Raw genomic sequence first — 12,100 nt, 5'->3', positions numbered from 1 at the left:
TCTTATTATAAATAGCCAAGTGCTATTTTGAATCTTCATCACAATAGCTTGATGGTGTTTGTCTGTTTATGTCCATGCATTAATATAGGGCATATGTAAGTTAACTAAATAATCATTCAATCATCAAGTGGTCAATCATTGCATTATTATAAATGCTTAATATAAAAACCTTTAAAACATGAATCTATAATTACATTTTTCTTAGCAGTAATAATGACAGGCTCTGCTGTTGGTTAGCATTACAGTTATAGTTTTATTTCACAACGAACATAAATAAAATTATTGGCACTTACAGTTTTGTGAATGTCTACTTTGGTATGTAAAACAGTTTTTAGTTTTTCAGTTTAATATATTTACCAACACATCAAATCCACAATGTAGTTTTCAGATTCTTATTCTGGATTGATTTAACATATACAAGTTAAAGAACTATTTGTGAACAGTCTTTTAACAGTATGAAGTTAGTAGGATATTATCAAACGAAAATAAGAATGTCTCATAGTAGCTTGATTTCCCATTATGCACATCTAGCCATTTGTCCATAGAGATTTATAGGCAATAGAGACTTATTATCTGGGATTACATTATTGTTGTGCCATCCACTTATGCAGTTACTGTACTTCTGGGTTTTCTCTGCATTTTTGGTCATTTAGTATATCAAGCAGTCATTTAGTACCTTTTCCTTGCTCAACCTGTGAAGGAGCCTCTTCAGAATCACCCAGTACGGTCATCCTATTTGTTAGAGAGGTGGTTTCCAGTTTACATGCTGCGGTATATTTTGATGACGTCTCTGATTGGGCTGCGACACATGGGGCAAGATGGGTTTGACATCTCCATTAGCTTCCCACCACAGACAGAGCACACGCACATGTGTCCGCATGCGTACAGCACTGAGTCCACTGCCCTCTCACAGCAAATCAAACACTCCTCACCAGTAATCGCATAGCATGATGGGGTACTGGGAGATTCTGAGGACAGTGAACTGAATGTTGTCCCTGGTGACCACAGCAATCACAAAGAAAACAGCAATGAGAAATATATTTTTGTTGAGGAATTTGGTAAATCAACAAATAATAGAAAATTAAAGAATAAAGGACAGGAACGCACCTACAGAACTGCAGAGACTCTGTGGGCGGGACTCAAAGCTGTCTGTAAAACCCCTGACTGCTGTACTGTGAATCTGATTGGCTGAGAGGTGACTGGCATCACTAAAGATGGACCTCTGTATTTCTGAACAGGATGGAGAGTAACCACTGGAAGTGCCTTGAAAAAAAAAAAAATTATTAAAAATCTGTTAACCCTACACAACTAATAATAAATACACAAATAATTAAAATGATATTACATTATAATTTCATTGTAATCAAAAATCAATTAAAGTCACTAATAAAAAGTTTGATATGGGAAAAAACAAACAACTGTAAACATCTTCACATTATGTATGAAAAATTGGATATAAGAAAAAATAAAACAATCTAAACACCTTCACATTATACCAGAGACATAATTAAAAATGCATTAACCCTGCACATCTAATATTAAATAAAAATGTCAATCATACCTTTTATTATGTAATAAACATGACTGTTCAGTACAAAAATTTATCAAATAATTATTATATTATATTATATTATAAATTAATTAATTTTGATCAAAATCAATTAAAGTTACTTATGTAAAATTGGCTATAGGAAAAAATAAAACTAAAAATAAATCTAAACACCTTCACATTATGCCAGAGCAATAATTAAAAGTGCATTCATTCTGCATTAACTATTCAGTAATTATGTCAAACATACCTTTCATTATTAGTATTGAATTATAATCAATAATAAATTAAAGTCACTTGTGAAAAGTTAGATAAACAATCATAAACACTTTAAGCCAGAGCAATAATTAGTATAATTGAATATTTTACCCAGTATGCTGATTTGCTTGATGTGTGGCTGTAAATGGAAGATCATCCACAGAGGAGTGGAGTTATCCACACACATCTCTCTGCATGCTCTCCCTCCATTATGACTCACAAGCACCTCCCCTTCTGCAGTTGTTCGGAAACCGATGATATCCCCGCCCATAAGCGGTGAAGACAGGCAGCTAAAAGCCCAGAATTCTTTGCGGTCCAGCAGGTCATCTGGACTGACCGGCAGGTGCTTTGGATTAATATGGGCTGGGTTACAGGAAGTGAATCCATAAGACAAAAATCCATTCAGAGCGGATGACCTCAACGAGACCTTTAGGAACACACACTCTCCACAGTGCAGCGGCCGATGTGTGAACGCCAGAGCGCAATCCTCGGGTCTGTTATAATAACGCATCGCTATGTGTTCAGTCAGCAGACTCAGACCGTTGCCATGCACACAGTGGAAATGCAAGTCATCGTTGAGTTGACGTGACAGCACTGAGTTGAGGGCGTTTGGAGAGCTTGAGAAGGATGGCAGATCTTCCTGGAGGTCAAGCTCAGAGCAGTTGCTTGACAGATGCCACTCATCCATGCATTCATGAGTCACAGCAGGACAGAGATATTCAGCTGGCACCATCTTACTGTCTGGAAAAAACACATATGCACTGCATTGAAAATCAGGATCCTGCTATTATTTTTTCCAAGTGATTGAACTTACATTTTTCTGCTTGGCAGGTAATAATTATTTAAGAAGGGAAGACAACTGCCTAGCAACCAACCAGAAAACACTAGCAACCACATAAAAATTATTTGTGCTGTGCATTATTATTATCTCTATTTTTACATTTACACTACTGTTCAAAAGTTTGGTGTCAGTAAGTATTTTTTATTTTATTTTAGTTAAAAAAAAAAGGTTCTGTTACTCAGCAAGGTTGCATAAAATTTATAAAAAGTTTAAGACATACATTGTTATAAAATGTCTTTTTCAATTAGATGCTGTTCTTTTAAACATTCTATTCATCAAAGAACCCTGAAAACATTTCCACAAAAATATTAAGCAGCACAACTGTTTTCAACATTGATCATAATAAATTTTTCTTGAGCACTAAATCAGGATATTAGAATGATTTCTGAAGAATCATGTCACAGAAGATATATATGCATGTATGTGTATATATATATAATATTTATTTAGTTATTTTACTTTAATTGCATAGAAAAGGACCTATACATTGCCATTAGAGTAAAAATTACTTAACCTAAACATAGCAGTCTGATAAAAATGCTCATTTTAGGCTTTTGCATCTGAATATATAATTATTATTATTTAATATTACTTTTTTCTGGATTTTCTGATATTGATGAACCATGCTAAAAATTGTTTTTTTTAAAATTAGCAACTGCATAGCAACACCTTGGCAACCATCCACAACACTCTAGCATTGTGGCAGTGAGTTTTGCATGCATAAGCCACATTCATATTTTCGTCATAAAAATCTATTGCTCATGTAGCCTGCAATCAGCAGCATCAGTATAATTGTACTGGGTGGTTATTCATTTTGACCCAAGTCAGTAAAAACGTTGCCACTGGCCATCCACAGTGGACAGCCGCTGATGAAAACACCAGAGCTTCAGTGATGGAAATTACTGGTCTGCTATAACTTTCACTGCAGCCGCATCAGCAGAAACATTCTCAGACGTGGTAGATGTTCATCTCTCGGCCGTTTTTAGTTTTCGGTCTTGACGTCGCTGTCATCCACTGAACTGCCTTTAGCTGACACTGACTAGTCTGAACAGGAATTATTGAGACATGGAAGCTTCAGTGACACTGGGGTCATGAAATAAAAGATCAAAAGGAAGGAAACACGTGCATTGGTCCAATATTATTAGTAACTTCTGTGTCATACTGATTTTTAAAGTATAAAAATACTCTATCCATATAAAGCATGAATTTTATTTTTACAAAAAACAAAGCACATGTAGGTAATACGTGATGACCAACAGTACAAGGGACCTTCCATCCAGCACTGAACCACTTTGACTAAATGCCAGATGTGGTGTGATCTACATTAGTGAGAACAGGAGGAGATTTTAGTCACAGCATCTGGCCATCCGACTATAAACACATTTTGGAAGCAGAGGTAACGTGAGAGAGCACAGCATGTGCGGATCGCTGGCGGCATGATTAGTGTTCATCTATAAACCAACTATGCACGTGTATTTATACAGAGGCAAAGTGCAACTGAAAATAGGCTTGAATACACATAGTGGATGTTGCTAGCTAGATAAAAAGCAAAATATGACGGTGTGTATATGTGTACTTGCATAGTAGGTTTGAAAGTTGAGATCAGGTTATATAATGAAGGTTAAATTAGTCTAGATGTCCCAAGGGTTAACTGAAGTTACACCAACACTGACCCCTGATATCAATACACATACATGCTGTCTATGCTTTTGAACACAGCCCGTTCTCACTGCTAAGATATACTGCTATCTGACACTGGAAACACTGACTATTTTTACTCAAACGTAAGAGAGAGAGATCGAGAAAGAAGATCTTTTTAAAATAGAATATAGTAATGCATTCACTAAAATGTACTAAAATTTTACAAAAAAACATGAAAACTAATTAGTTTTCTATTTCTGTAGCTTTGTTTTTTGTAAGTGTAAGGGAGCAATTAACTAAAAGTAGAAATGCTAAATTAGGTTACTTTTTAGACAGTAGCTCAGCTCTTTTCAAAACAATGTAGCTTCTTCAGTAACAAGCTACTTTTTCCAACAAGCAGCAATGTAATGTTACAAAATGCTTTTTGCATACACAGGCTTATACAGTAGCTGAGACAACTGAGGTACTAATCAAACATGTTTGTCTAAACATCAGTATTGTGAAGTTTGATTCATTTTAGTAAATCTGTTTGAGTCATTTAAATGCCCTGGTTTAATAAAACAATTCACTGATTCTTCTCAGTACTAACACATCTGATACTACACTATTGTTCATAAGTGTGGGGTCAGTAATATATATATATATATATATATATACACATATATATATTTTTAATAAATGAGTATTTTTATTTAGCAAAGACCATTAAATTGATCAGAAGTGACAGTAAAAACATTTATAATATTGAAAAATATTTCTATTTCAAATGTATGCTTTTATTATCATAGTTTTCACAAAAATATTAAGCAATGTTTTCAATGTTCAAATCAACTGAAATGTTTGTTGAGGATCAAATCAGAATAGAATCATTTCTAACAGAGCAAACAAATAAATAAAAATGTAAAAAAATAAATAAATCAAAACGGTACCAAAAGTATAGCTTATAATGGTACAACAATAGTTTCAAAAGTTTCCTAAATACTGTCAACCTTTGACCATATTACGGCTGCCAAACAATTTTTAGGTGAAAAATGCTAAATAATAATATCAAACAACAATAACAACTCTATTCTTAATCTGTATGCTTTACCAATGCCTTAACAAATAAACAATGATTAAGGCATGCTTAACTGGCTTAATTAAACCTGGCCTTGTTCCTACAGAATATCACTACAACTAAATTATGAATGGAATACTAATTTTCCATTCAACTGGGTTTATTGATTGTGTTAAGCACAAATAGTTTTTCTCACTTTGCCAGCATTCTGGAATTCCCCGGCATATGTTTTTCATTTTAAAAGTGAAAGTGTTGCTAGGCAACTGCTCCAATCTCTCCCATCTTTTTCCATTGGGCAGTTTTTGTAATTAGGATAAGAGGGTATAAATCTAGAATTCTACTTTTAAATGTTGTGAATTTAAATTGTTTAAACGTGCTCAGCACAGCAAAAACACACTGGCCTCCGTGAACTTTACAACTCATTGAACGATCAGCACGTACTCAGTGAAGCACAGCTCAGATACTGGCCCACATTACATGCCTGTCCCGGAGCTCAGCAGTTCCACTCGGAGCAAACTCTGAATGGCATGTCATCTGATCTGTGTAGAGAGTTACTTCAAGAGACGTCCGGCAAACCAGCTTCAGGCAGTTTGATGACTGCTTGGTTTAGAATGTAAAGGGACATTATAAATTTGTAAAATCTGATATTTCATGTGAACTTACCTAGTAGCTGTACTCCACGTGTCAGCCCATAAATGTCAATGATCGCCCAAACCGGCTCTCCGGCTGGTACACCGCCGAAGAAGAAGATCGGAGGGCCGCTGTTTACCCGGTAAAACACTCGTCCTGTGTTATCCAACCAGAAGGACAGAATGGTTCCTTCTTCACATTGTTCCTCAGGAAGCGCTCGGGCCCAAAATCCCCTTTCGCTAACTAAATCTGGGCAGGCGAACCGTGGTAGCCATGCTGAACTTAAATCTGATGGATCCACCGAACTGAAACCCACTCGGAGGGCGCCACTCCAACATCCCTGTTTCTTTGTGATCTAAAAGAAGCGACCAAAAGTGAGAGGAACCGAGAGAGTTAGCTAAAATTACATATATTTGTAGAAAAATGATAAAGTTATTGTGTGACAAGTCTGATGCGATAAATTGAGACCAGCAGACGCATTTATCAGACACAGATTCTTGTTTTTTCATTCCCAAACAACCTCATTCACCAGAAATAGATAACAGCACAACCTCACATGTTAGCATTTCTAGCATTCTCTTTCTGTTTTCCCTTCCTCTGGAAAGTTTGAGATGGAGTGATATGAAAGAAGGATATGTTAGGGCTATTTTGGGACCACACAAAGTGGCATGTGGAAATGGGTAAGCGTTGGGTTACCATACCTTGAGCCGGACCTGTTCATAGATTCTGACTGGCCGGTTGGTGAAGGTGATGGCATTGCAGAAGCTGGCAATTCGGCGCACGCTGCGCTGCATCTTGTCCATCACGATTTGAGAGCCTTTCGTGTTGGCATGGAAACAGAGCGGCGGGGGGGCTGGCAAATGTTGGCACATGCTCACCTTTAAGGGGTGGCAGCGAAGGGTTCCTCCATCTGAGAGATGGACAAAAAAGGAAAAGGAAAAACAGTGTAAATTCTGACTAGCACTGTTATTCTCTCTAAGAGCTTTGTGCTGTTTTTACGGAACAGAGGGAGGACAGTCGCTAGCATCTCTGAATGAAAACCTTTATCAAGAACAGAGAGACAACAAAAGGGACACAGAGATAGAGAAAGAGAGAGACAGAATGCAGGTTTCTGCTTCTTAGGCTGCCAAAAATGAGGTTATGTCTCCAAACACTCACACAATGGAAAGTCAACATCTCTACTCAACACCAGACTACTTCATTCATTGATCATGTGTTTTTATGCCAAACTTTGATTTACTGAAGACTGTTGTTTTATTTACATATTTTACCAGGGTAAAGTTATCTAGCTGGCTAACCAATGTTCTGTCACAGTTTGAGAATGATTTGCAATAGTTTTGAAAGCATTACAGTTTGTGTTCAAAATTTATCACATCTCTTCAGTATACTATGTACAGTATCATTTTCAACCGAATGTAGTGTGTGTATATATATATATATATATATATATATGACTACTTCATTCATTGATCATGTGTTTTTATGCCAAACTTTGATTTACTGAAGACTGTTGTTTTATTTACATATTTTACCAGGGTAAAGTTATCTAGCTGGCTAACCAATGTTCTGTCACAGTTTGAGAATGATTTGCAATAGTTTTGAAAGCATTACAGTTTGTGTTCAAAATTTATCACATCTCTTCAGTATACTATGTACAGTATCATTTTTATATATATATATATACTGTATATATATATATATATATATATATATATAGTTATTGCTGCAAGATACATTTTTACATATATTTTGAAGAAAAAAACATTTACTGAAATATAAGAATAGATTTCCTTTATATATAACAAAAGCATGTTAAATTAATATGCTAAAATATTTTTTTCATTGCTAAAGTATTTGTTTGTGGTGGAGCTAGGTATAAACCAGAATTAATGGACTGACCAGAACAAAAACAAAAAAGCAAACAAATAAATAAAGAAATTAGCAAATAAATGACTATTTTAAACTACTGAAATAATGTAGTTATATAAAACTGCAATATGGTCAATTTCTGGAACTATTTTGTATATATAGTACACAATTCCATGATGATTAATGAGACAATAAATAATTGAAAATATAACTAGCCATTAAAGAGTAGCAAATCCAATGTGCACTGATTCTCACAGGCGAAACTGGCTTGTGATCAAACACTCACTCCTCAACTCCCTTTCATATTTTCCCAGACCACTCCGGAGCATTAAGTCAAGGACACAGTCTTATTTCAGAGACATTTCTCTCTTTAATTAACCGCTGTTGACATTTCACTGGGTGTGAGTCAACAATTGAATCTTTAGATTTTAGCTGCACAAGCGAGAGACTGATTCTGCATACTTCACCCACTTTATCTGCACAATCTCTGTGTGGGCAATTGATGCAGTTGCAGGTGAGTGTATTTGTGTATGTGTTTATATGGGAATCATGAGACACTGTATATAAACACGCATACAGCCAAGTGGGGCATAAATAGAAATAATATTCCAGCCACAAACCCCTGACTTCTATGTCATGACAAATACATGAAAACCAATAAATGTGTTTGTTTTCATAGTGTTGATTTTCACTACATTCTGTTTGACTGATCGATTATATTTTCTATCCTATAACCCTAAACCTAATCCTCAAAGAAAACTTTTTGCAGTTGATCTTTTTGTTAAGACATTATTTTGTGGGGGCAGTTGCTGGTCTTCACAACAACAAACAGTCTAATCACTAATCACATATTTCAATATCTCTTGTTTTTCCTCTTTATTTAAAGAGATGTTCTCTTGATACTAATGTCATGTCCCATTATATGTGTCGACTCTCTCTCAGTGCTGTAGGCAATAGCAGGCCTAAGTGTCAGGTTGACTCAGTGTCAGCTTCATTTACTGAGTGGGTATAAACCTGAAATGCTCTATTATGCCTACTTTCCTTGTTCACAGCAAGAGAGAGCAAAACCTATATAACTGGCATATCTAAAGCTATGTGTATTTGTGTGGGGATTTACTATTATAGGGACAAAAATTGCCCCTTTGAGGACATACTCAAAATGCTAAATAATTAATGCTAAGTAATGCTAAATAAAGAAAACAATGTTTTTTTAAATTATGATTAATTTAATCATTATAAAACATCTAAACATTTTCTTTTACGTTTAGGATTAGCTATTCTGTAGTAATTATAATTATCTTTATATAAAAACAATGGATCTCTGAAAAACAAACTGTTGATCAGTGTTGATCAACAGTACAAACAGTTGCCACAGTCAAAGCAAACTATCTGAAATGCATTTATGTTGGAGAAACAGAAGAGAAAATCATTTGTTTGATGATAGGACTCTGAGCAACAAGTAGACTATATTACAAGTAGGCTAGTTACAACGTCTTTACAATAATGAGAAAAAAACTAAACAAATTTCATTCAGATAATTTAAGGAAAATGCAGACAAAAATAATTATTAGAATAATTCAGATAAATTATATTCATATATTAGGTCTTCGAAATTATTATGAAAAGACGCAATTTTACTGTCACTCACCTAAAGAGGTACGGGTTACCTGGCCACCCATTTCAGCACAGTGATGTTCACACAATAAAATCCTGCAAAAATGTCTTGATTCTGGTCTTCAGTAGCTTTGCATTTCAAATAAAGTAACTCTTAAGTATGTGGCAGATACTCTGGTGTGTGATTGTACAGCAGACACGCAAACGCGCTCTCATTCAGCGAGACCCTTCCGCGAGGATTCGCATTAGCATAGGAGGCGGGGCTTGGGAGGTCTAGTCTTGATGATGAATTAGCTTACGTGACTGGGCGCTTTAGGCAAGTTACTAAGCAACGTCTGAATGACCTGATTAATATATAGCAGAGACAGTTAAATTCAATTTCGCAATTCAGAGGGATCCGTACATTTGTCTGCGCTGCCAAAATGACAGAGATTAAAATAACTCGCACTTAAAGGATCCTTAACTATCCCCGTTGTTTTAGTTGTTTTAGTAGTTTTAGTAGACGAGGTAAATAGAAACAGACGACCCCTTTGACATATATTTTGATATTGTAAAATGATTTTTTTGCTGTATCATGTTATGCTTGACCACAAATTTCCAGAATCACAAAATAAAGCATACCTTTTTAAAATAACAGTAACTTGTTAGCCTATTGCGTTGAATAGTAATCATGGTGTGGTCAAGCTGACATATACTGTGTCTTGATCTAATCAGCTTCACTTCAAATGATTATCTTATTGATAATCATTGAATTCAGTGGACACTTACAGTATTATTCTGTGAGTGGGTGTTTGTGTATATATAATTTAGGCCTACACACAATACTTGCAGACACTTTGTGTTTATATAAAACATATGAAAAGTTAAAATGAACAGAAGACATTAATCATCAGTTGCTTTCCTAGCTATGAATGAACAAAGTAGCTACACAAACCTAGAGTGTCCTACTGAATTATGTTTTGGCAGCGGGGTGCCCATTTCATTCACTACATACTGGCCTATAAAGTTATCACTTAAAAAAAAAAAAAAAAAAATTATAACTTGCAGTTCAGTAAGTGAGTCAGATTCAGTAACCGCTCTAAATGTCTAAATGATTCAGTGAAGGATTCATCAGACTTATTCAAACCGGTAACTTGTCTTTATGAACAACTCATACATACCGGCTTACAAAAGTCATTTGGTTGTAATAAACGACACTGGCGCGTCGTGTTTGATTCACTCAAACCAACCAAGAGTAATCTGTTTGTAAATCGCAGTACAGTGGCCGCGCTGAATGTTTTTATTCCCTTAAAATAACCACGAGTCATTTATTTGTGACTCAGATTCAGATTTCTGATTCAGTAAGAAGAACCGGCTCACAAGAGTCATGAGTTCCAGAATTGTTCTACCGTAGTTACGCTGTACAATTCTGATTTAGTAAAACAATAGTCGTTTATTTACGAATCGGACTACTTTGGCCATGTTGTATGTTGTCAATAAAAACTACGTCTTTGTCAATGCGAATAAAAAGACGTCTCTTGCCATTATTTCGCGATACGTGGTATTGGTTTTGAACAACAACATTCAATACACATTGTAAACTCACATGGTTTATTTGGCCGTGGCGCTGTAGATTCACGCGGTGCAGGAAAGTCATTTATATGAAACTACAAAGGAACACAGGAATCATTTTTAATCCGACAAGGGAGTGTAGTTTCTCTGTCGTCCACTGAAGGGTGCCCTGCGCTCACTAAACATTTCATATAGCCGCGTTCACGTTTCAACCTCACCAGTCCTCACATTTAGATTATGCATGAACATTCTGTGCATTTTATGCATAATTTTCAACAACGCTGGTAGATGGTTGTTCTACCAAGGACAAACTTTGGCAAAGGATCAGAATTTTATTCATGCAGCTGAGTTGCATTATGTGTGTGCATATGGTGTGTGTGTGTGTGTGCGTGCGCGCGTCCTCTGGTGATGTTCTGCCCCTATGCTTTCCCTGAGCACCCTCTTAGACAGTCTAATTCTGTGTCCAGTAGTTTGAACAATTTCCTGTGCAGGGAAACAAAAGACATATACACACACACACACACACACACACACACACGTGTGTATGTAAACTAATATGTCCACAGCTGGAGGCTCTGGTGAAGGCCGTTCTGACACTGATTAAGCCTCTCGAGGCCTTGACAGATTCAGAAGCTTAAGAGTGAGAGAGGCTAGAGCAAGAGGAAATAAGTAAAAGGAATGAAAGTCAGACAGAGAGAAAGAGAGGGAGACAGAGAGAAAGACAGCAGTGAAAAGTTGCAGTAGTAGGAGATGGTATTGTAGACTACAGTCCAGACACTGAGTCTCGTGGCTTGACCTGAATGAATGTGGAATGAACCAACTTTTGTTCGGAATATAAAATTTGTTTAAGGATGTAGAAGTTCTTCTAGCATTTATCCATAGAAACTTAGGCCTGTCGCAATAATCAATATATCGACTTATCGCACAATATATGTACATGACCTCAATAATGTTTGGTGACGCAATATATCGCCCATCATATTTACTTAAAAATTAATGTCACCATGTTTTGTACATTCCACTTGCGCCTGTGTCTTTTGCAGCTTTTCGTACATAACGTGGTGTAGTCATGAGGTGCTAGTTCAAATTT

General features: G+C 35.9%; 1 protein-coding gene across 4 annotated transcripts in view; it reads right to left on the bottom strand.

Moving 5' to 3' along the window:
- Nucleotides 1-294: 294 nt before the first annotated feature.
- neurl1ab (neuralized E3 ubiquitin protein ligase 1Ab) overlaps nt 295-12,100 on the bottom strand; it is a 32,125-nt gene continuing 20,319 nt past the window's right edge. For 3 of the 4 annotated variants that reach the window (XM_016566431.1, XM_016566428.1, XM_016566430.1), the window contains exons 2-6: nt 6,678-6,886; nt 6,010-6,331; nt 1,919-2,548; nt 1,108-1,263; nt 295-995 (exon numbers count right to left, since the gene is read on the bottom strand). In XM_016566431.1, coding sequence (XP_016421917.1) covers nt 760-995; nt 1,108-1,263; nt 1,919-2,548; nt 6,010-6,331; nt 6,678-6,848 — 1,515 coding nt within the window. In that variant the 5' untranslated portion in view covers nt 6,849-6,886 and the 3' untranslated portion in view covers nt 295-759. Of the gene's footprint in view, nt 996-1,107; nt 1,264-1,918; nt 2,549-6,009; nt 6,332-6,677; nt 6,887-9,493; nt 9,689-12,100 lie in introns of those variants that run through there. The other variant, XM_016566427.1, reaches the window with a different exon arrangement.

The sequence above is a fragment of the Sinocyclocheilus rhinocerous genome, unplaced genomic scaffold (genome assembly GCF_001515625.1).
Source record: "Sinocyclocheilus rhinocerous isolate Xijiao unplaced genomic scaffold, SAMN03320098_v1.1 scaffold392, whole genome shotgun sequence".
Lineage (NCBI taxonomy): Eukaryota > Metazoa > Chordata > Actinopteri > Cypriniformes > Cyprinidae > Sinocyclocheilus > Sinocyclocheilus rhinocerous.
Note: the sequence above shows the minus strand (reverse complement) of the source record. Positions and strands in the feature narration are given on the sequence as shown.